This window comes from Oryctolagus cuniculus, chromosome 5 (genome assembly GCF_964237555.1).
Source record: "Oryctolagus cuniculus chromosome 5, mOryCun1.1, whole genome shotgun sequence".
NCBI lineage: Eukaryota > Metazoa > Chordata > Mammalia > Lagomorpha > Leporidae > Oryctolagus > Oryctolagus cuniculus.
Genome location: NC_091436.1, coordinates 19,463,382 through 19,487,853, shown reverse-complemented (window position 1 = coordinate 19,487,853; position 24,472 = coordinate 19,463,382). Strand labels below are relative to the sequence as shown.

The 24,472-nt window shown below is 44.8% G+C and overlaps 1 protein-coding gene across 7 annotated transcripts in view; it reads left to right on the top strand.

Moving 5' to 3' along the window:
- Positions 1–24,472, top strand: part of SASH1 (SAM and SH3 domain containing 1) — a 324,388-nt gene that overhangs the window by 261,637 nt on the left and 38,279 nt on the right. For 6 of the 7 annotated variants that reach the window (XM_051855276.2, XM_051855275.2, XM_070073463.1 and 3 more), the window contains 2 exons: positions 1,249–1,350; positions 23,590–23,722. In XM_051855276.2, the coding sequence (XP_051711236.2) occupies positions 1,249–1,350; positions 23,590–23,722 (235 nt within the window). Of the gene's footprint in view, positions 1–1,248; positions 1,351–17,481; positions 18,005–23,589; positions 23,723–24,472 lie in introns of those variants that run through there. The other variant, XM_008263629.4, reaches the window with a different exon arrangement.

Genomic DNA, 24,472 nt, shown 5'->3' with positions numbered 1-24,472 from the left:
GTAGATGGCGGAGATGGATATACAGGAGAGAAAAAGAAATAACAAATCTAAGACATGCACAGAGCTCTCATGTCTGCCACGTGGGCTCCCAGGCCAGGTGATTTCTGTTTAAATTTGGTTCATAGAACGTGATATGATCAACATCTTCAATTCAGATCCAAAAACTGCTTCATGACAGGATTTTAATGCAATGACAATTGTAATAAGTATTCTATGTGTTTTATGAAACACACCTGGAACTTCTCACGCCATTCCGAGAGAACTTACTGTGTTTGCTCACTTTTTCTATTACATTTTACCTGCCTTCCTGTGATTTTGAAAAATCAGGAACTTATTTGCTAAATCTAAAGTTTTAATATTTCTGGAACTTTCCTTTTATTCTTCTGCCCATCCTCAAGAGTCCATAGCATGTGTTAGACAAGAACTTGTTGGGGCCGGCACCGTGGCTCACTTAGTTAATCCTCCACCTGCGGCGCTGGCATCTCATATGGGCGCCGGTTCTAGTCCCGGTCAGGGTGCCGGATTCTGTCCTGGTTGCTCCTCTTCTAGTCCAGCTATCTGCTGTGGCCCAAGAAGGTAGTGGAGGATGGCCCAAGTGCTTGGGCCCTGCACCCGAGTGGGAGACCAGGAGGAAGCACCTGGCTTCTGGCTTCGGATCAGCGTAGTGCAGGCTGTAGCAGCCATGGGGGGGGGGGGGTGAACCAACGGAAGGAAGACCTTTCTCTCTGTCTCTCTCTCTGTCTAACTCTATCTGTCAAATAAATAAATTAAATAAATATTAAAAAAAAAGAACTGGTAATAACTTGCAGCAGTAGTGAATGGGAAAAGCAAGTGGCTTTCAGCTGCCAGTGTTTTGCTTCCACCTCTGTTACTGACCTGCCTGCAGTCCTACTCCAGTGTCTTATCCCCGAACGTGTGAGTTTTTGACCCACGCACGTGGGAAGAATTTCAGAGGCCAGACTACAATTTCTGCTAGCAAGCTTCTGATTGAGCTGAAGAAAGATGGGTTTTGAGGTTGGAGGGGGTTGGAGGGGGTTGGAGGGGAAGTCACAGTTCTTTCTGGAACACAGAATAGAGAGAGTCTGGGTTGTATGTTGGTTTGGTTTAGAAGGAAACCCCCAGGGCTGGGTGTTCTTCCTTCAGCTTCTAGAAAAATGCGAAGGTGCCCAAAGTTATCTCTCTGCTGCTACATAGATAGCGTTCGGCCAGGATTTCCAGCTCACCCTTAGCATTTTCTTCTCACTGCAGCTCAAAGAATATGAGGCTCAGCACCGGCAGCCAGCCCCTTTGGACCCCGCAGACTGGCCTGATGTTTCCTACCCATCATTTGATGGCTCATCCAACTGCAATGTAAGTGCTGTCTCTCCAAGCATCTGCACTACTTCTAATACAGTGCAGCCTGTACCGGTTCAGCCTTGGGCTTGGTTCTCACAGCTCTCAACTCCCACCTGGCTCTGAAAAGAGGCATCTCTTCTTACAGGTTACTCCGTTTTCCTAACCTGATAGAGGCCCACCTGCAGTCAGAACAGTGCAACTGCTGGCTTTTAAAAAATCTTAAGAAAGTGTGCAAATAACATTGGCCATATTACGTATTCCACTCAGTGTCATTAGTTACATGGGGTCTTCAAAAAGTTCATGGAAAATACATATTGTTAAAAAGTTATGCGTGGATCTCAATACTTTTTGTACCAAAATGTACTTTTTAAAAAAAAAAATTTATTAGGCCGGCGCCACGGCTCAATAGGCTAATCCTCCACCTAGCGGCGCCGGCACACTGGGTTCTAGTCCCGGTCGGGGTGCCGGATTCTGTCCCGGTTGCCCCTCTTCCAGGCCAGCTCTCTGCTGTGGCCCGGGAGTGCAGTGGAGAATGGCCCAAGTGCTCGGGCCCTGCACCCCATGGGAGACCAGGAAGAAGCACCTGGCTCCTGCCATCGGATCAGTGCGGTGTGCCGTCCGCAGAGCACCAGCCGCAGCGGCCATTGGAGGGTGAACCAACGGCAAAAAGGAAGACCTTTCTCTCTGTCTCTCTCTCTCACTGTCCACTCTGCCTGTCAAAAAAAAAAAAAAAAAGAAAAAGAAAAAGAAAAAAAAATTTGTTTATTTATTTGAAAGGCAGATTTACAGAGAGAGAGAGAGAGAAAGGTGTTTTCCATCCACTCATTCACTTCCCAAATGGCCGCAAGGCCAGAGCTGCACTGATCCAAAGCTACGAGCTGGGAGCTTCCTCTAGGTCTCCCACGTGCGTGCAGGGCCCAAGGACTTGGGCCATCTTCTACTGCTTTCCCAGGCCATAGCAGAGAGCTGGACTGGAAGAGGAGCAGCTGGGACTTGAACCAGCACCTGTATGTGATGCTGGCACAGTGGGTGGCAGCTTTACCCACCACTCCACAGTGCCGGCCCCCAAAATACACTTCTGTTTCACTTCCATTTTCCCAAGCTTTTTGAAGTGCCCTATGTTCTCATCTCTGTGCAACCAGCAGCATAGTGCTCTTCCAGAGACTTGTCCTCCTAAACAGAAACCCCTCACCCATTAAATAGCAACTCCTTCTTCTCACCTCCATGTCTCTGTAAGTTTGACTACTGTCTTCCTTCACTTAAGTTGAATTACACAATATTTGTCTTGTTGTGTCCACTTTATTTCACCTAGCATGATGTTTCCAAGGTTCATCCACATTGTGGCATGTATCCAAATGTCACTCCTTTTTACAGACTAGTAATATTCTTCTACACGTGTATACTGTATTTTGTTTATCTGGTCATCCCTTCATGGACACTTGGGCTATCATGAACAGTGTTGTTATAAAACACTGGTGTACCAGTGGATCTTAAGTCCTTGCTTTCAGTTATTTGGGGTATATATGTAGGAGTAGAATTTCTGAATTATATAATTCCATATTTAACATTTTAAGGATTAATTATACCATTTTCCATAGTTGCTACCCCATTTTAAATTCCCGTCAGCAATGCACCAGATTTTGTACTTCCTACCAGCAGTTATTATTTTCCCTTTTTAGAATTATATTCATCCAAATATGTATTATGTGGTTTCTCCTTGTGGGTTTTACTTGCAGTTCCATAATAACTAATTATATGAAGCATCTTTTCATATGTTTGTTGGCCATCTGTATATCTTCTTTGGAGAAATGGCTAGTCGAGTTTTTTGCCAATTCTCGAATTGTGGTTTTGTTGTTATTGTTGGCTGCAGTTCTTTATATATTCTGGATATTAATGCCTTAATACATAGGTGATCTGTAAGTATTTTATATCCTCCCTTTTTGGTATTCTTTTCACTATCTTGATAGTGTCCTGAATTGCCAATTTTTTCATTTTGAAATCCATTTTATTTTTTCTTTTGTTGCCTGTATTTATGGTGTCATATCCAATAAGTCATTGCCAAATTCAGTATGGTGAAGATGCCAACTTATATTTTCTTCCAAGGATTTTTGTAGTTTTTAGCTTTAAATTTAGGTTCTGAACCCAGTTTGAGTTAATATTTGATGTAATAGTTGGGTCCAACTTCATTCTTTTGTATGTGGATATTCAATTTTCCCAGAACCATTTGTTGAAAAGACTCTCATTTCTCCATCACATGGTTGTGATGCCCTTTTGAGAATGAATGGGTTATGTATCTAAGAGTTTATTTTGGGGCTCTCTTTTATTCTATTTGTACCTATGTTTATCTTTTTGCTAGTACTATGCTGTTTTGATTACTGTAGCTTTGCAGTAAGTTTTGAATTTGGAAGGGATGAGATATCCAATTTTGTTTACTTGAGATCCTTTGAGATGCCATATGGATTTTATGATGGATTTTCAGTTTCTCCAGAGGGTTTAGAGAGAGACAGTGAATGAGAATGAGAGAGCAAGCATTGGAATATTGATAGGGATTGCATTGAAGTAGATTGGTTTGAGTAATATTGTCATCTTAACAATATTGAAGTCTTCTAATCCATGAACATGCGATATCTTATCAATTATTTGTCTTCTTTAATTTTCAACAATGTTTTCCAGTGTGTAACTCTTGCTTCCTTGGTTATATTTATTCCTAACTATTGTGTTCTTTTGTTGTTGTTGTAAATGGAATTGTTTTCTTAATTTCCTATTCACACTGTTCATTGCTAATGTGTATAAATGCTACTGATTTTTACACATTGATTTTATACTTTGCTGCGTCTGCTTATCAGCTGTAACAGTTTTGTTTGTGTAATCTTAAGGTTTTTCATGTCATCTGCAGAATATGAGTGCATTTTACTTCCTTTCCAATTTAGGTACTTTCTATTATGCTATCTTTATGTATAATTTTTAAATTTATGTTAAGGGAATAAATTTTATGTATTTCATAGGTACAGTTTTAAGTACATAATGATACTTTATCATGCTGTTTTTTTTGTCATTCTATTTTAATGTGATCAAAACAGTGCATCTGAAAGTAGGAATTCCACAAGAATCATAGGAATTGAAGCTGCAGAATTTCAAATAGACATTTCATGGTGCCATGATGAAACTGTGGAGCAGGAATGGTGGGAATTATCCTTTTCTGTGTGTTTCATGATTTTTTTTTAAATTTATCTCATCCTTGAAATTTGGAAGTGACTCTATTTCCCTCTCTTTAGATGTTGCTCCCTCCTGTCTATGCCCTATACAGCCGCTCATCTTTCTAAAACATACCTCTTTCCTTGCAATCATGTGTTTTTAAAAAGCTTGATGGTTTCCTGTCCCTATGAGATAAATTCCAAACTTCTTAGCACACGGAAGGCCCTTTGTGATCTGGCTTTAATCAGTTTTGGAGTCTCATCTTCCATCCCTACACCCAGTACCCGCCACTCCAGCCGCAGCGGTCCCTGCTGTGTTACTGCACTAACCCTGTGCTCTCTCACTTCTCTGCCTTAACTCATGCAAGTTTCACTGCCCCAAAGGTCTCCTTGCAGCGTGTGGTGCCTGTCCATCAAGCGGAAGCTCAGCTGCCACACCCTCTGTGAAACCTTTCTTCACTTCCTAAAGCACACGCATTGCTGCTGCTTCTGTGTTTTTGTTAACCACTTTATACACTCGGCATATACAGCTATCTCAGTGGCAGAAATAATATTAATACATGAATTAATACTACATATACTATAGCATATTATATAAAATTAATATATAATCAACACATCATATATTAATATTTAATATATTAATGACAATATTAATGTATGATTATTAAAATTATTAAAATAATTCATATTTAAGCCTCTCTGGAAATAGTGAGCTCTTTGAGCAAGAAGGACACACTGCGTTCTCTCTGTCTCCGACAAGTGCCTGGTCGAGTGGCCACGCCACATAGAAATGTTTCCTGAACAGACTTGTGTTTGAATGGCTTCCTTTCCTGGCTGCTTTCAGTGTGTTTCATGTCCTCAGCTGCGATGGATTCTTTACCTTTCTTTGCATCTAAGCAACAAAGGGAAGCTCCTCCAAAGCAAGTGTGATCATGTAGTGTCTGATTTCCCGCAGCAAGCACCAGCTTTGCGTGGCAGCTCCACGATTATGAATTTGAAAAGTCTTGCCTGGTTTGCTTTTATGTGAAGGAGACGGAGACATTACCATTTATAAAAAGAACTGTGTCCTAGGCTAGTTAGCCATGTGTCCTGGGACCATGAGGTAATCAAAAGAACCACGTCCGTGGTTTTCAGTATGTCTTTTGGGGTCTCTATCCCCAAATCCTAAAGACTAACATAATATAAATAGAAATCGTGAACCTAAACATCAGGAAGAACAAATATAGTAACTCAGGACTGACGTGATGGAGACCCCGCTCCGGGAAGGAGACAAAGGGCCAGTTGTCCACAGTGGGCCCCTTCGTGTTGAGACCACTGTGTACAGTCCTGATTGACAGCATCGGCGTCAAGGCGGGGCTGCAAGACTTGGTTCTTTCAGAGGAACGAGACTGAAGTGAGACTCACACCCCTGGACTCGGGGAGAGAGGCTTCCAGCTTAGTGGGGAGTTAATACAAGCAGAGCACCATGGCATTTTGTACGAGCTGTGGTGAAGGTATTATTAAGTGTTGGTTTGTTGGAGCCCTTCAGAGGGTCCGTGAGAAGCATTACCTAGATAGAAAATGCCAGAATGATTATAGGTGCTTCTTACGAATTGGGCATTCCGTTCTCTCGATATATCTGTTTGTTCATGGGAGAGACATTGATGGAGTCCTTGCTATATAGCAGAGGTAATAGAGACAGACAGGTCCTCCGTGTGCCTGCCCAGATTCAAGATGTCGTGTACACTTTACCTTGTTGGCGTTGTGTCAACCTGTTTCTTCATAGACATCTCAAAAGTAAATGCAGCCTGTGCCAGTGTGGTGAAGAACCGGCAGTATCATATGCTCCGTCCACTTGGGACGGTCTTCCAGAAGCTGTGGTGGTGGGGGAATGTCTGTCTGCCGAGAGGTGTAGTGAGGCGGGTCTGTTCAGCTGTGGAGCTGGCGGAAGCAGCGCTGTTTATGCTTTGTGCTGTGCTGGCTGACTTTCGCAGACACCCATGCCCGCTTCCAGTTCTTTTTTTTTTTTTTTTTTTTGACAGGCAGAGTGGACAGTGAGAGAGAGAGAGACAGAGAGAAAGGTCTTCCTTTTGCCGTTGGTTCACCCTCCAATGGCCACTGTGGCCGGCGCACCACGCTGATCCGATGGCAGGAGCCAGGTGCTTCTCCTGGTCTTCCATGGGGTGCAGGGCCCAAGCACCTGGGCCATCCTCCACTGCACTCCCTGGCCACAGCAGAGAGCTGGCCTGGAAGAGGGGCAACTGGGACAGAATCCGGCGCCCTGACCGGGACTAGAACCCGGTGTGCCGGCGCCGCTAGGTGGAGGATTAGCCTAGTGAGCCGCGGCGCCGGCCACACTTCCAGTTCTGATCACAACTACAGCCAACCGCCGCCGCCGGCTCCCAGGTTTGCTTGTACTTGATTGTGATCCCAATGACTGTGACACTTGCTGCCCCACCTTATGCTGGGTTTTTATGGAGACTTCGGCAAGAAGCTCATTTTCCTGATTCTAGACTTGTCTCCGTTGCAAAGCAGTTCATTTCAGATTCACCATTGTGTCCTGCTTTGCTGCCAGGGGTTAGGCCCTTTGATTATTTCTTGTGGAAGGTCCAGGGTTTTTTATTTTTATTTTTTAGTTTTCTATCGATTCCTTTCTATAGTAAGATGTAAATAGCCCACTGGCTGTGGTCAGGAATGCTCAGGCCATGAAAGTTTCAGGGGTCATAAGGCCTTTGTCACCAGACCTCAATGCCTATATTGATGCCTGTCATGCCTTAGGATTTCATTTGCATTGACTTCACATGCACCCCCGACCCCCACCAGCTGACGTTAGATAATTGCATATTGCCTCACAATAAATCCATATGTACATTCCTGGTGTTCAAGAGTGCAAAGTACTAAAGATAGTTACCAGGGGACTTGTCTCTTTGCCAAAGGGGAATCTGTTCTGTGCTGTTTTTCGTTAACAGTAAACTTCGGATGTGAGTATTAGACTTGTTAAAAGTGTTTTTGGTAGAGAACTTTATTTTTTAATGAAAAACCTGAATGTTTAATATTTTTAATTTCTTTTAGAAAATTTTTATGTACTAAATAAAGGAGGAAGGGTTGTAAGTTCTCATTTTATGCTACCAACTTAGTGTTTGGAAGTTCATTTTACCTTCTGGTTGAGAAAATATTTAAAGAAATTATGCTTTCTGTCTCACTGGTTTTTTAACTGTTTAATCAAGGCATAAGTTCCTGTAAATCTTGGTTTTCATGAAGCGGGTAGATAAGAGTTGGCGATCTATTCTTGGTGCTTGATGTTCATCAAAAGGCTGGCCGTGAAAGATCTTTCTGGAAAACGTCAAGCTCTCTGTGTTGGTTTATGGTGTCATTTAAATTATTTTAAAAATAGATAATGTGTCAAGAAAAACGAAAGCACAACATCACAAGACACAAGAGCTTTAGAGTCCATGGCAAATGTGTATTTTGGTTTCATTCAGTCGCATCACTTCATACGCGACATGTTCCAGAAAAAGCTGGGAGTGTGTCTCTGTAGCTGGAGCTCCCTGCCAGCTTAAAGCAACCATGGGGAAATATTTTTGTAAAGTGAGTTATTGTGTAAAGCAAATCATCATTTCATAATTGATTACTTTTACATTTGGTGAGATTTCAAGTTGGAAAACATTTGTGCAAAGAATGTTATACTGTTAAAAAAAAAGAACATCATATGTTAGAACTGCTGTGTTAGGATACCTCATAGCCAAATGTGCCTATCTTCATAGCCTTTCAGCCCAACTATAAATATGTCTTTCCTGAAACCTGGTTTGAGGTATGGAAGAGCCATATGGTTGAACTTTGTCCAAAACTTTGGGCAACAGAAACAGAACACCATGTGGTCACTTCTTTGACTTTTTACCAGATGCTATTTTCACTGTGTCCTGGATCGAGGAGGAGGACTTTTCAAGGTCTCAACTAAAACATCTCCCTATTATAAGATGTTTTGTTTGGCATCTCTTCAGTCTATGGAGGGCCTTCTAAAATTGTAAATCCTAAACTTGTCTCTTGGCAACGGCCAGATTTGACCTAAGGTTTTAGAGTCATTTCACCTACCTCATTTGCAGACATTGTCTTCAAGCCAGAGTGTTTGGGTTGGATGTTTTAGGAGGCGTTGCCACGGTGTTAGTCTAAACTAGAACTTCCTAAAATCTGGTTCGCAATTCTGGTATGCGGAAGCTGGAGTGTCAATGATTTCCTTTGGTGAAGGCTACAGACTGAATCAGTTTGTGCAGACTGTGCTGGGAGAGCAGTACGTACACTCATGGGGTGCCCCAGATAGCTGGTGCTGTGGCTACGGTGGGCAGTGGAGAGGCATTGTCCTGCCTGTATATGTGCCAGGCTCTTGTAGGGTGTGGTATTCTGAGTTGAACCCAATTCTTTCAAAATTTCACTATGCTTGATGTATTTATTTTGAATATATTTTCTTTTGCCAGGTGAACTTTCAGACAATACTTATAAAAGTTCATCAGACGTTTGGTTTTTGTGTTTCAAAGCTGTTAAAAAAATTTTATTTATATATATTTGTACAAGCCAGTGTGATTAGCTTCCTCATTTGGAGAAATCTGGTCCCAAAGAAGACTGTTTTAGAACAAAATCTCCTAGCAGTTAAAAAAAATAGGATTTTCATACTTTTATGGATTTGCATGGCAGTGTGTTTATTATATGCATAAATTTTGTGCAGAATCACAAGACTACAAGATTAGAGTTGGTATCGTGGGTACAGTGTAGGTATCTCCAGGAAAACTGTTGGCTTGATTTCTATAGTCTTTCTTTTCTCATGTAGATGTGTTTTATGATAAAGAAATTTATGAGAGTAGATTCCAAGTGTAAATATAATTTGCACTTCTGAATAAACTTTTTGCTTTCAAGGTTTACAGTTTAAGATTTTCCTTTGTATTTCTTTTCCTAGAGAATTTTTTAATAATTCTGTGGGTTTCAACTTAAAAGGGTTCTGAGTGGCAAGATCTTTTTTGATTTATGCTAGAAAATGGTCCAGCTTGTTGTTCATGGTTATAGATAAGCTAGGCTTAAGCCTGGGATCGGGAGTCTGAGATTCAGTTCTTTATTTTTCACACAGGAGAAAGGAGGAGAGACAAGGTCCCACAGTAACTGATTGGAGGGCGTTTATGTCCCTTGTTTCTGGGACAGGGATCAACAGGTCTGTCTACCATGTTGTATTACCTTGTGCCAGGGTACCTACCCTTCTATAAATCTCCCTAAATATAAATATATTAAAATGCATCTTACTCTGCATTTTTTTAATCCATACTTGAAGCAGTTAGATGATGAATCTGATTTTATGCGTAATTTCTATAAATTTCCATTTGGTCAAGTGGTAGTATAAAGAAGGGAATATTTGTATCTTAATAAAATGGCAATTCTAAAATAAAAATGGCAGTAAAAATAAAGACTTATTAAAATGTCCACTAAAAGAGTAAAAGTAATAATTCCTTAGATCTCTGGTTTAGGATAAAACTAAAAGACAAAATCAATCCATTGGGCAAATATACATAGTAGGGTCTTTTGGCAAATAAGAATTCTATTCCACTGGACAGGAGCTGACTGAGAGCCATGGCCCTGCGGCCCGTACATTCCCAGTCTTCTCCCTAGGGCAGGGGCCAAAGCTTGGGGCATGCATTTGATGAGCCCCTTAACATCACCATGTTTACTCCAAGTTAGATGAGAAGAAAGCTCTTTCCTCTACCAGCCCTTGGAAACCAGGCCATGGCCCAGCGTGGGCAGGACGGGGGCTGGTTCAACTCAGACTTGAGTCAGACCTTGGCTGAGATCACAGTTCGCCCCCAGTGAAATGAGTGCTCCACCTCTGCGGGCAAATCCCTCATCTCCTGTATTTCAGCTTCTGCACCTGGAAATCAGGCCAATTCTGTCTACCTGGAAAGGGTGCTGTGAGCATCAGGTGGCAGAGAGAAGCAGACTCCCAGGGAAGGCCCTTCCCTACACACCCGCCATCATTCTGAACCTGTTAACAGCGCTATTTTTGTACTTGGCATTTCAGTAGATAGGCTGCAGTGGTCAGAATGGGCTTCATGTAAGAGTTTATGTGTACTTAGTTATACTTTTACAGGCACACAACCAGTTTGTTTTCTGTTTGGAGGGAATGTTTTGTAAGTGGGTTTAGGAGTGGACCATATGGTGTGATTGCAGTAAGCCTCTTTGGCCTTAGGAGTACTGTTTGTGGAGAATGAGCAGTTACTGTATTGAAACTGTCTTGTGCCTTACAGAGCTGATGGGGTGGCCTCCTTGACCTTAGGGATGTGGCTTTCTGTACCTGTTAAGGTGGAGGGTACTCTCTTGCCCTGGAAATTTGGCCCTCCACACATCAGGAGCTAACCAGGACATCCCTGTTTTCACCACTGTGTTCAGTTAAAGGAGCTGAGGGTACTGCCTGCAGACCGCCTCAACATCCCAAGAGCCCATGAACGAAAATAAATAATGACAAAATGTTCAGGTGTCACAGAAGCCGAAGCTACATATTTTAGAAGGGTTTTTGAAGCAGCTTTTGGATACAGTAAGGTCTTTGGTTGTTGTTGTTGTTATCATTTTTTTTTTTTTTGGTTGTTGTTGAACTCTGTGAAATCGGTGTTATTTTTGACATATAAAAATGTTGATCGTATTATTGCTAGTATAATTACATTTGGCCAACCTCACACATGAGTTCCTAGTGGGATAGCCCACATTTCCCCTACTGGCTAATTATTTCTAAGTACAGATATAATCTAATTTTAGATTTGCAATACCAGTTTCTTATTTTGCTCTTGGGAGCAACCTCAAGGGGATTGGGGATCAGAGAGGATTTCTATCATTGTTCAATCTTACTGACTCATCACATGTCAATTCTTCATTAATCGATGGGTTAGAGAGATACCCAAGCCCTATTGTGGTTCATGAATAAGATCCAGACCAAGGATCCAATAAGCTGGATCCTAAGCCAGCTCACTGAGATCGCAGGCTGCTTGTCACTTGTTTAGAGTCCATTTGGATTGTAAGTTACCATAGTTTCCCACTATATCAAAACTCTTGGAACTATAGTCAGTCTTAAGACAAAACAGCACTCATTTGGAAAGCAATGTTTTCACACAACCAAGTGGTAAGTCAACAGAATAACTTTTATAAAAATACCCCTCTATTCTCTACTGTGGCTCACTCTTTGTACCACACCATACCTCTGATATTTCTCTGTTGATTGTATTATTACTAGTAACATGCTAGTCACATTGCATAATTATTTCCTACAAGAATGCAAATTATTTCTGTTCCCTGAACTGTTGACCTACATTGTAGGTGAAAGACTATCACCTTGAACATTCTTTATTCATTCATTATGAGAACAGTTATTGAATATCTATTACAATCCAATCCCTGTGCACGGGTCATGTTTGAGGCGAGGACACAGACAAATGGATGGCATGCCAGTGGACTTAACTGGGATATTCCTATCGAGAGATAGAAGCACACAGACAATCTATTAAGCTCCCATGAGAAGAGTTGGGGCCGTCTTCCCAGAGGAAGTGGCCAGCACTGAGAGTTCTCTGGGAGGAGGAGGAGGAGGAGGAGGCGTGGCTGCTGTGTGGAGGGGGTGGTGAGACCAGTGGTCTAGGGGAAGAAGTGGGTAAATCTCAAGAACTTGGATGCCATGGGAACATTCATAATAGGAAGGCTTTGACTTTCACAGGGTAGAGTCTATTCTTGGCTCATTCTTATTTGTAAATCGGTTCTGTACTAGGTGGTTTTTGTCCCTTGTTCATCTCATTTCTGTTTTTTATCTTCTCTTTGAGGTCTTGTGTCATTGAGTTCGTGTGCTTATTAACTTATTTTGTGGAGTGAAGCAACAGGAATTTCTTTGTGTTCCTTGAATTATATCTTGTAGTGAAGAGATAGGATCTAACGATTGGATCCTTGTTTTCTAGGCTCTTCCTCTCTTGTTCTGCCCCTTGCTGTAGTTTGTTTGAATAGCTGTCCTGCTTTCTTTTTCCACATTAATTAGGCTTGGGTGGCAGTGATCATATTTTCTGTTTTGCTGATGTAATGAGGGTTTCTTTTCGACTTATTTGTCGTGTTGACGAAAGATCCCTTGCCTTCCCTACTCCCCTTCTGCAAGGCACAGTTGAGAGTTATATTTTATGGCCCAAACATGTTTGTTGTTGCTGCAGTCTGATGCAATGGCCAGGGAACTGGTGAAATGTGGCCTTCATTGGGATGCCTGGGCTCTGCCTTCTCTGTCCTGAGATTGTGTTCAAGGTGCTCTGGGGACAGCATTGTGGGGGGTTAAGCTGTTTTCTGCAATGCCACTGTCCCCTATCAGTCCTGACTGCTCCACTTCCAAACCAGCTCCCCCACGAAGGCACCTAGGAAAGCTGCAAAAGATGGTCCCAGTGCTTGGGCCCTTGCCACCATGCGGGACACTCAGATGGAGTTCCTGGCTCCTGGCTTGATCCAGCTTTAGCCATTGCAGCCATTTAGGGGAATGAACCAGGGGACAGAAGAGTCTCTGTCTCTGTCTCTCCCCCTCTCTCTGTAACTCTGCCTTTCAAATAAACAAATATATATTTTTAATGTGCTGCATCACAGTTCACAACAGTTGGGTAGAGCTGGGGTAATTGGTGTAGCATTGACATTCTGGCTTTAATTCATTTCTCCAATTCCCGGTTCTGTTCTAGAGCCTTTATTTCAGTCAGGATCGGCCGTACCATGGACTTGCCATCCTTCTGTTGATTGATTGCTCTCCTGTAGCCATTCCCAGTGCACCTACCTCAGAAAAAAGCATAAACAGGCCCAGCAGTTGGCTCCCTTTCATAATGGGGGTTTATATGAATGAATGCAGACTGTAGTGGGCTGGCTGTAGATGTGGGACATTTTCCAGGGGACTTCAGAATTGTTTTCTTACTTTGATCATAGAGTTCAATGCAGTAGACTGTATGCCATATTTTTGCTGGGTGCTCTAAGTGGAATACTGCTAGGGTGTAGTCATTTTGGGGAGCAGGGACGTTACTCATTTGGTTCCTTGTTGTGAGAAGGAGATTCTGTGTGCAGTAGAGATCATGACCTAATGTTTTTGCCAATTAATTGACCACAGACAGCCTTTCCAACTTTAAATGATTCCTTTTCGAAGGTGGGATCCAGCCCGAATTTCTTCAGTTTTGAACCTGATATGAATTTGCTTATTAATTCTGCAAACAGGAGACTTATGTTCAGGTGGTAGGAAGATCGTGATTTGCAGGTGGTGACCCAGAGTCCACCAGCCTCCAGCTTTGCAGATGGCCTCTGGCCTGGTGGCAGAAGCTGGGGTTGGAGGAAGGAACTTGGTGCCCGCCCCTCCCCCCCATGTCTGTTTGGCTTCGTTGGTTCTCTTTGGCAGCCCCAGCTGAGAAGTCGTCATGCCTGATCCATGAGTCAGTCAGGCCAAAGAGCCATAAAAGTAATGTGACTTCACAAACACCACCCAATCCCTCAGGAGCTTCCCCACTTCTGGGATGAACACTCAATATCAGCGCCAGAAACTAGAGCCTCCAAGGCCAATGTCATTGCCCCACTTGGCAGCCGTGGCCTGAATCATCCTGTTTGCGTGGCCGGAGCTGTGTGAGAGTTGACCGCACTTGGGAAAGGGTGGGTTTGGTGCTTTGCTGTAGTCTCCGGGGTGCTCACACCAGGGCTCTGTGCCGGGTACCACCACCCGCCTCTCCCCAGAGGGACCTGCAGAAGTGGGGGCCACCTGCCCAGCACTTCTCTGTTACCACCTCCTACTGCCCTCGCCTGCCCAGTACCTATGGGCAAGGAGACAAAATCCCGGGCAGAACTTGCAAGGATTCCCAGAGCCAGGGAAGCCAGTCCTCCACGAAGCGTGCCCCCCGCCGCCCTTCAGGGGGAGACAGGCGTTAGCTCAACAATGTGTAATTTGGGGTGGGTGGGCTCACCTGTGTGCCACGTTGTCCGGACATTGTGGTGGGACTCGGAAGAGCTTTTAGTTTCCCCTGCTCTCTTTAGGGGAGAGATAGAAACATTATTTGGAGGTAATTAAGAGCAGTTCTTAGTTCCTGAGTTTAAGAAGTAGAGTTCCTCCTGGGCCCACACGTCCATTGCTGCTGCTTTGGTTTCATAGTTAATTTATTTGAGCAATTTCTTAAGTGAATGAAGTGCTGACAGGCCTGTGGCCCCGGGGGGTGGTACTATTACCTTGAATTCTCACATATTTTTTCCAAATAAAAGTATCATGTAATTATCTTTGCTTTTTCTGCCTCCGCCTCCGCCACCTCCTCTTCCTCTTTCTTCAAATCTGGCGACAACTAGTTAATGCTGGAGCTGCCAGAGAGATTATTTCAGTGTTACACTGCACCTCTGGGAGAAGAATGGAATCTCATGCTTTTTTTTTTCCCCCATATGCTGACAAAAATTTCCTAATTTCAGAGAGCAATGATGTCACCAACTAACAAGCAAAATATTTCTTACTAAACAGATGCACCCTTCCCTGAGTCCTTTGTGACAGAAGAGGGGGAAGAAATCCCACAATGGGGGCCACTTTTGATAATTGTGGCAACTCAGGAACACATGCGTAAGTCAACGTGAGACCTTTAGCCAGTGACACTGATTGTTTTATAAACACAAAGAATGACACAGTGACTTTATGCCACAGGGCCCTTGCCATGGCCAGACACTGCTCAGTCCTCAGGGTCGGGAGGATCTTAAACATAGCCAGCCAGGGCTGATGTGCTGCCCCCAAGGTAGGGAGCGACCTGGAATCAGCACTTCTTGGACCCTGGCGGGAGATCAAGGCGTGTGGAGAGATTGTGAAATCCAGCCTGGAGAAGGGGCGTGCCGGGAAGCTGATGTTGATCGGTGTCACATGCTGTTTATAAAGGCGACAGCATCCGCCGAACTCTACTTTGGCTAGACAGGTGGGCGTCCAAGGTCACAGGCGATAGAAAGAAGGTGCAGCTTCAAAATCATCGAAACCCTGACGTCTGGGCTCCCGTGGGCACATGGCCATGCCCCCGCAAACCCTTGGCAAGTGGGAGCGCCCGCCCCTCACCAAGGCAGGGTCCGCTCCCCAGCCGGAGCTGCCCGTCCTCAGTGCTCACTGTGCGCAGTTAGCACTGTTGGCCTGGGTTACTCCTGTGTCTGATCCTCTCTTGGAGCTCTCCCTTCTCACAAACCTGCGGATGTCCTAAGTCCGGGTCAATGCCGGCCTCCCCGTGTTTGTATTCCATGCCCTCCTGCGTGCCTGGAATCAGCACATTCTTTTTTTCCATCAGGAAGTTTCTCTCTAGCACAAACGTAGCTACCACTGTCCTTTATACAAATGGACAAGAATATCGCAGTCCTCAGTGCTGGCAATTACAGGGGAAGTAGGAAGTCTTTTTACAGTACTTGTGAGAGTTCTTACTACAAATCAAGTCTTAAAAAATACCCCTGTTCTTTTACCCATGAATTTCACAACCTAATCATCTCTTCTATAAAAGAAATGTTGTTAGACGTGTTGGGAAATTTTGCCACAAAGTATGCATCAGAGCAGTATAATACTGAACAATTGGAAACACGCATCTCTTTCTTGATGGGAGCGTTCCTTAGACCAATGATGGTTTTATGTCTGTCACTGTGTATTACTGAATCGTGGTGTTGTATTTTATTTGTTGACGTGGGAAAACATCCAAAGCCTGTTGCTTTTAGAAAGTGAGGTTTAGAAGAGTTTGAGCAGTATGCGTGGTTGGCTCCAGGGTTTCTAAGAAGAAGTGTGGCTCAAGGTGGTGGGGTCATGACTATGGCAGCCACTAGGATCTGACTGTGTGTCCATTTGAAGGCATCTTTTGGTGGTGACAGTGGGAGAGAGGGCAGCCAGAGATCAAAGGGCATTGTAAAAAAAAACAAACTCAGGGTGAATAACTGTGCATGTGGGAGAACATAAACATAAGAATTTTACCGATTTTTCTGAGTGTGAAGCTCATGGGTGATTTCAGTCTTTTGTGTGTTTCTGCATTTTCCAGTTTTTTATAATTAAATACATATCACACATCACCAGAAATAAATAATATTGCTAAATGCAGGTACAGAAATGACTCTGCCGTGTCCCTTGTTGTCAGGAAGGGGGTTGATGACATTCTTGCTGGAGAGGGGGAGAGAGAGGACTGGGGGTCTGTGGCAGGACCTGGGGGCTCTGCTCAGGAAAGCGTAGCCTCTCGCTTGGAGCTTGGACTTTGCTTGCCCTCTCCGGTTTTTAGTTTGTGTAACCTCTGATCCCCCTCATATCCAAAAGTCTATCATTTTACGGCGGGACCACAGTTCATGGTGACTTACTGGCAGCCAGGCGGTTTATTTGTGTTGTGTTTACAAAAAGGAAAGAAAAAAGATGGGTCCTTGTGTGTGCCATAAAGACCCACACAGTAGGAGAGACACCTGGGAACAGGCAGCTGCCACCGCACAGCTGGAATAAACGACGTGCCCAGTGGAACGCTTTTAGCCGTGGAAAGACAGACTCCACGTCATGGAGACTTTCTATGGGTTTTCAGCCCGGTCTTGTTTAGAAGGGTGTTCCATTTAAGTAACGACATGTGCTTGGTGCTGCGCAGAGACCCCTGAGAAAATGAAAGGACCCTCTTGCCACTCAGGTCCCGTGCTCACGTTTCTAGAATGCTAGAGAACTCAGCTGCTTGGGGGCACGATCGCTGAGACCCTTTGGGTAGATCCAGAAGCCCAGTGCAGGGGAGAGAGAGCCCGCATTCACTTGGGGTGGTTAAACTAGAAAGAGGAGCAGGGAGGGAGACCCAGGGAAAGCGGCAACTCCAAGAAAAAACCCCAAATCATAAGTTTTAATTCAGTCATTTCCAAAATAGCCCCTGGAAGGTGTCTATTTTCAATGGAGACGACTCCCCGAAGGGAGGGTTTAGGAGTTTAGGAGAATCCGCGGAAGAGAGCTCCTTTTTTTTTTTTTTTTTGAAGTTCAGTCGCTTTTAAGCGCGAGTCCTTGTCCTGGATTTGCTCAGCTTCTCGCGTTCTTTCTTTCTTTCTTTTTTTTTTTTCTTTCTTTCTCTGGAATTCCATAGACAGTAATTAAGGAACCGAGGCCAGCAGGAGGTCAGAGAGCCTTCCTCAGTGAAAACAGGGATTGTTGGCCACGCACAACACTGCCTTTTTTCCTGGTGGTGAATAGGAGATTTGCTTAGAGCTGATGACTTATGCCTTTCTTACAAGTTGTGCAGTCCGCGAGCAGAAAGAGGCTAATTGAATCCAGTGTCTTCGCTTTTTCCTCCTTCGGATGTTGAGCTGCGCCGGCCGAGCGGGATCGTGTAACTGCAGAGGACCATGCCCGAGGAGCGCTGCGTCCTGACTTCCAGATTACAGAGCTGACGGCTGGCCGACAGCGGGGCCGCGCTCAGAGTGGGGAGGGGCGGGGGTTCCAGACGTTTCCGAAAGCAGCCCCCCAGGCCTGCTAAATGCCGAAGCCGGTGAGTCGCTCCGTGTAGGTACTGTGAATCGAAAAACGTTTGCTGTCGCTGCTTAGGGAAAGCTTTTTCATGGCGCCTGTCTGCGATGCTGTCTCTTTCCTTCTCCCACGGCTCTCGCTCTGTTCTCCGCTGTTTCCTTCCCCGTTTGTACCCCTGACCATGCTCGCCCAGCGAGCTCAACCGGGAATCTCGCCTGCCTTTTGGAAAAGAGTGACCATTGTTGCGAGAGTGCGAGGGAGTGCGGGTGCAGGCTTTTCATATGGAGGACTTGAATTCAGGCAGCGTGGCACATTGGTTTTCGGAAGCCTACAACCGACTGGCTTTCTTCTCTTTACTCGAACGCCCTGGCCACTTGGACCTAGGAAGTGCGAGCACGTATGTCTGCTGATGCCGGAGGTTTTAAAGAAACTGCTGCGGGAGTTTCACAAGCCAGTACCTCTCAGAAATGCTTCCATAAATTTGATCGCGTTCGTTAGGTGGCGCGGGGGGTGTTTGTTGTGACAGTGCTGTGTGTGTAAGAGCTGGGGACCCGAGCTGAGTAACTGTTTCTGCGAAGTTCGCGGTTGGAATCCCGCGATCCTGTGCTCAGCATGGTCGAGAGGTCCCCAATGAGATCTACCTGGGCCTTGCAAGTTTGGTGTAGCTTTTAGCCCAGTACATTACTACTGTGCCTGCAAGCCTGTGTCATGTGGCTCTGGGAAGTGTTTGTTCTGTGTGTCATAGTTGCAGGAACTGCTTGTTAATGGGATCCAGTGAAGCCGGGGTCCCGCCAGCAGCGCGGGGTTTACGTTAGCATTAAGCAGATGTTTTCAGTGTATTCCGGTGCACTGATCTTCTTGTTTACAGACGCGATCCATTTGGTTCCTTTTTTCCCATCATCCTGCATGTGGCTGTGTTGTAAAAAGTTCTCCACGCTGGCTCCGTGGCTTTCCTATTAGAACATCCCAGATGTGTCAAGGATGCACTTGTTCCAAAAGAAGCTGGGAAGGAAAGAGGCTCCACCCTCCCGTGCGTGCCAAACGGGCCCCCAAGGTCCCCATTCAGCGCCCAGCAGCCAAGTGGTACGCTATCTCTTTAAAGCAGCTATAGTTTTGTGCCTTGGCTGGGTCAATTTGTTATGGTTTAAAACTGTGGAGCCAGCTGTCTGTGATCTGATGTAATGTTGCTATAGAGACCAGAAATGAAACACTTAAGCATTCACCACAGAATTACTACATATAGCTTTAGCCAAAGTCATTAAAAGTTGAGCCATATGGGCTCTCTGGTGGAAAAATCTGCAGGAGACGCTGGAAGTCAAATGTTTCTATTTACAAGGTTGTAACTCCACTTTTCCACTTCCTCTGGTGGGATGAGCTGCTTCTCTTTTATTTGGGCTCCTGAGTTGGGGGTTACACACATGATGGACTTCACCTCTCATTTAGGAGATGATCAAATTAAAGTTGGTTTTGGTCAACTTTAGTAAACTCTGGCGTAGGGCAGAATGGGGGGGGGGGGCAAAACCCCACATTTGAGTATGTGTGAACATACACTTTTTTCCTTTGGTTTCTTTAAAACTTGCACTTTTTCTTTCTTTCTTTCTTTCTTTTTTTTTTTTTTTGGACAGGCAGAGTTAGACAGTGAGAGAGAGACAGAGACAGAGAGAAAGGTCTTCCTTCCGTTGGTTTACCCCCCAAATGGCTGCCAGGGCTGGCACACCGTGCTGATCTGAAGCCAGGAGCCAGGTGCTTCCTCCTGGTCTCCCATGCGGGTGCAGGGCCCAAGCACTTGGGCCATCCTCCACTGCCTTCCCGGGCCACAGCAGAGAGCTGGACTGGAAGAGGAGCAACTGGGACTAGAACCCGGTGTACTGGCGCCACAGGTGGAGGATTAGCCAAGTGAGCCACGGTGCCAGCCTAAAACTTGCTCTTTAATAGTCTGGGCTTATTTCTTGGAGTCAATCATTTATTTACACTGTCAATTTCCTTTGTGTTCCACAAAGTTCCTTCAGGAGGGACGATTTCTTTTAAATGTGTAGTGTTTTGTTTTCCATTTAATTTGTATTTTTTTTTTTTTTTTTTAATTTGAGAGGCAGAGAGACCAAGAGAGCTCATATCTACTGGTTCACTTACCAAATGCCTGCCACAGCCAGGAGTCAAAGCCTGGAACTGGGCGCTCCATCCAGGCCTCCCACAGGGGTGGAAATACCCTAGCTACTTGGGCCATCACTGCTGCCTCCTAGGGTCTGCATAAGCCGGAGGCGAAGTCAGGAACTAGGGTTAGGTACTGCAGTGTGGGGCTTAGGTAAATTTTTTCTTTAAAGACTTATTTGTTCAAAAGACAGAGTTACAAAGAGAAAGGGGGTGGGGAAATTTTATCTGCTGATTCACTCCCCAAGTGGCCACAATGGCCTGTGCTGGGCCAGGCCAAAGCCAGGAGCCTGAAACTCCATCTGCATCTAACACATGATTGGCAAGACCCCAAGCGCTCGGGCCCTCATCCACTGCTTTCCTAGCCACAGTTAGCAGGGAGCAGCATTGGAAGTGACACTCACATGGGATGCTGGCGTCACAGGCGATGGCTTAACCTGCTGCACTGTGGTGCTGGCCCCAGACTTAGGTATCTTAATGAGGAACTTAAGCACTAGATCAAAGGCTCCCCTCTATATGTATATACATTATAATATAAAATATAATATACATGAGGTATATGCATATATCGAATAATTTAACTTAAAAATTATACATAATATAAAATGTTTCTTAATTTAAGAAATTCACTAACCCCATCCCTGGTTGTGTGTTTCCCAAATCAAAGGACATATTATGTTATTTGAGCACTTGGGAAGCTGTACATGTTTATTTCAAATGAGAAATGTGACATGAGGAATTTAAGTTTTATTCCCCAGTTTAGGAGAAAGGCAGCTTTTTCACGGCATCTGTATGTTAAAACAGCTGGAGAGAATTTTTTAAAGGCAAATATTTCACAACTTTTTCCTCTGGACTCAGGAGGAAGTGAGAAGTCAGCACCTCTTCTTGAGTAAAAGCGTCCTTGGGTTATGTTATTGAACTTGATCTCGAGCAATTTCTATGCTGGCTGAAGAGGAAATTTTCTATTTGAAATATATAAACACACATCGTATTTCTTTAATGACTTGTATTTTATCTAACATTTTTCTTCAGATAACTTGTTCTACATCTATCTTTGTCTAGCGTCCAAAACGCCATAGTGCAAAGGATGTGCTTGGTTGCCATGGTTTGTGATTTGTCGATGACAGACACCTCCAGAAACTCCATGTTTTACAGAAGAAATGAAAATAGCCTCAGTTCAGAGTTCTGAAGAGCTCACGTTTCTCGAAAAGAGATGGAACGTGTGAAAGCAATTAAATAATTGAATCTGGGCAGAGGAAAGTTGGACTTGTGAGAGGGGCATTGCCCTTACATCTGTTGTTGTGGTTGGACTATCTTAATTCCTCCCTCTTGTTCACTCTCATGTGCCTTTCCTACATAGGATTTGTGTCTTTGTGGACTGGAATTTTTGTATTGCTGCTTTCTATATCCATTTATCTTTTTACTTCCCCCGTCACACATGCGTGCTGTACATGCACCGTACAACACCACACCATCGCCAACAACAGCCAGCAACAAACTAGGTTTGATGTGTGTGTGTGTTTGTCATCTATCTCTCTATGTCTCACCCTGTAATTGAGTCTCCTGTATCTTGATTATAGTCTGCACTTATTTTGTTTTCACTTGGTTTCAGTGTGAAGGTTGAAGGCATATTCCAGGTTTGTCCCATTGGTATTTCTAAGGCGTTCTGTAATATAAGGTTCCTCCTCCTTCTATTGGGATTGCCTGGCTTCTGAGCTACATCACGAGGGCAGAATGTTTTTGAATGTTTGTATGTAACTCTATGCACTGTGGGTTATTCAGGTGCTGATTAGCCGGGAGGAGGGTTAACCCAGTTCATTCCTCTGGCTGACCACTCTGACCATTTCACCACACATCAGCTGTGCAACCAAGTAATGATGAGATTCTGACTCTGAAGCTATGCTTTATGTTAATATTTTTACATTTTAAGTTTGAGGCCACACATATTAAGCTTAGTTGTGCATCCAATGTAACCTCCTCCTCCTTGACCTGAGGATCCAGTTGGTAGTCTTCGTTGCCAGGTAACCGAGAGTTAACTTTATTTGCAAATCTGCATACAATATTTTATCTAGGAAGTTTAGGAAAATTGGACATAGATATTGAGACACTACTAGATGAAGAGACTGAGAAATACCGCTTTGCTGATGACTTGCTGGTGATCGACTTCTAGTTAATGCTTAGTAGGTGACTTGTGGGCTTAGAGTCATCCGAGAAGGAAGCCCAGTGACTCCTTGCTGTGGAATCCTGGCTAAGGACCTCAGGCTCCCTTACAGAGTGCCAAGGTGCTAAGAACATATCTGTGGACTCACAACGTGCACCATCTTTATGCCCAAGAAATGCATGTCATATTTGCCTCTTCTCTTGAGTTGGTCTGCTACCTTTTCCTTAGCTATTTCATTGTCTCCAAAGTTGGGATTAATGAGTGCTTCTCTTGGGGGCAGAAGTCTCCCTGTTAGCCTTGTGTTCAGCTCTGTGGTTTGTGGCATTTCTCTCCCTACTGCTTCGTGAACTGGACTCGAGGACGCGGGGAGAAAGTCGCCGTGAGGATGTGCAGGATTAATTGGAACGGTCACGCGTTGCATTGGCTGTGCCAAAGCTGCGTGCTCCCATGACCGCCGCAGCCCCTGGCCCGTGAGTGAGGCCTGCTCCTCTGCCGAGCGCCCTCCTTGCTTCTCCACGTTTTGAACCAAGACAGCAGAGGAAGCTGCACATTGAACGTTGGAGCTGACTTGGAAACGAAACCATCATTTGGTTCACAAGGAAAGGATTGTTTTTAGCCTGGGTCACTGCTGTGGAGGGAGAATTTTTCCCCCTCTCTGTAATGTTTGATACTTGAGGGAAAACAGCTGGGCCTGAGCATGCTTGAGTCACTGCAAAACGGAATGAGCTTCTGGGGAATATGGACTGTACTGTATGGCTGCAAAGGTCAGCTTTTTCCCTTGTGTCTCCGTCCTCACGCTCGGGAGGAGAGGGGACGCCGGGATGTGGCCGTGCGTTCTCACACTTCCGGGAGAAGAAGGCTTTTTGTGTTGCTTCCCCTCGCCGGCCCTGCTGGTTTTGATTTTCAGGGGAGGACTGGAAAAAGTCAACTGAATTTTGGTTTGGAGAAGTCGTTGGTGACCACGTTCAACAGCAAGTCGTGATGGGCCAGACAGAGGAGAGCCTGGCCCAAACCACACAGCGTGTAACTGGAATAACAGGGCCGGCCTTGGGGACAGAGTCCTGCCGGCCGCCTCCTGAGCAGGGACAGGGAAGTGTGTGTGTCGCAGTGCCTGGGACCTAACTCTCCACCGAGTGAGGCCGCGGGATGGTATGCGGGGCTTTGTAAACCTGTTGGGCGAAGCCATGGCTGTCTCAAGTTCAGTGGCAGCACTGCTGGCAATGAGCAGCTACGCCCAGCTGCGAGAGCTGAGCTTTGGAGCAATTATCTGATTCACTTTTCCTTTGTTTCTTTGCCAGTCAAGAGAACAATCGGATGATGAGACCGAGGAGTCGGTGAAGTTTAAGAGGTTACACAAGCTGGTAAACTCCACTCGCAGAGTCAGAAAGAAACTAATAAGAGTGGAAGAAATGAAAAAACCCAGCACGGAAGGTAAAAATAAACAAGTAAAAAGCAAACCCCGCTCTGGCTATTCCAAAGGAAAGCACTTGGGGTCAGTTTATCAGTAGAAAAAGACTATGATTTTCAGTGGAAACCGGAGTGCGTTGTGGCTGGGCCAGACAGAACTGTGTCTGCCCTGGAGGGACAGCGGTCAGTGTGTCGGGGAACGAAGGGTCCTGGGCTTACATCTCAGCTGCTCAGGAATTTAAATGCGACTCGTATATGACAGTGAAATCTCAGAGTTTATCCATTTCATAGGAACTTCATATTGGCTTTTTCTTCTCTCTCTCTCTCTCTCTCTCTCTCTCTCTCTATATATATATATATATATATATATATTTGAAAGTCAGATAGAAAGGGAAGGAGAGACAGAGAGAAATCTTCCACCCACTGGTTCACTCCCCATATGGCCACAATGGCTGGAACTATGCCAGTCTGAAGCTGGAAGCCAGGAGTTTCTTCTTGGTCTCTTTTATGGGTTCAGGGCCCAAATACTTAGGCTATCTTCAGCTGCTTTTCCAGGTCACTAACAGGGAGCTGGATTGGAAGTGGAGCAGCTGAGACTCGAACTGGCGCCCGTATGGGATGTCAGCCCCACAGGCTGCGGCTTTACTCACAACACCACAGCACCAGCTCCCATACTGTCTTAGCATACACTTCTACCCCCAAAAAGGACATGGTTCTTGCTCAGTGCCTTGAGTTCAAATCTGATGGACATCTAGTACCAGTACACTTCCAACC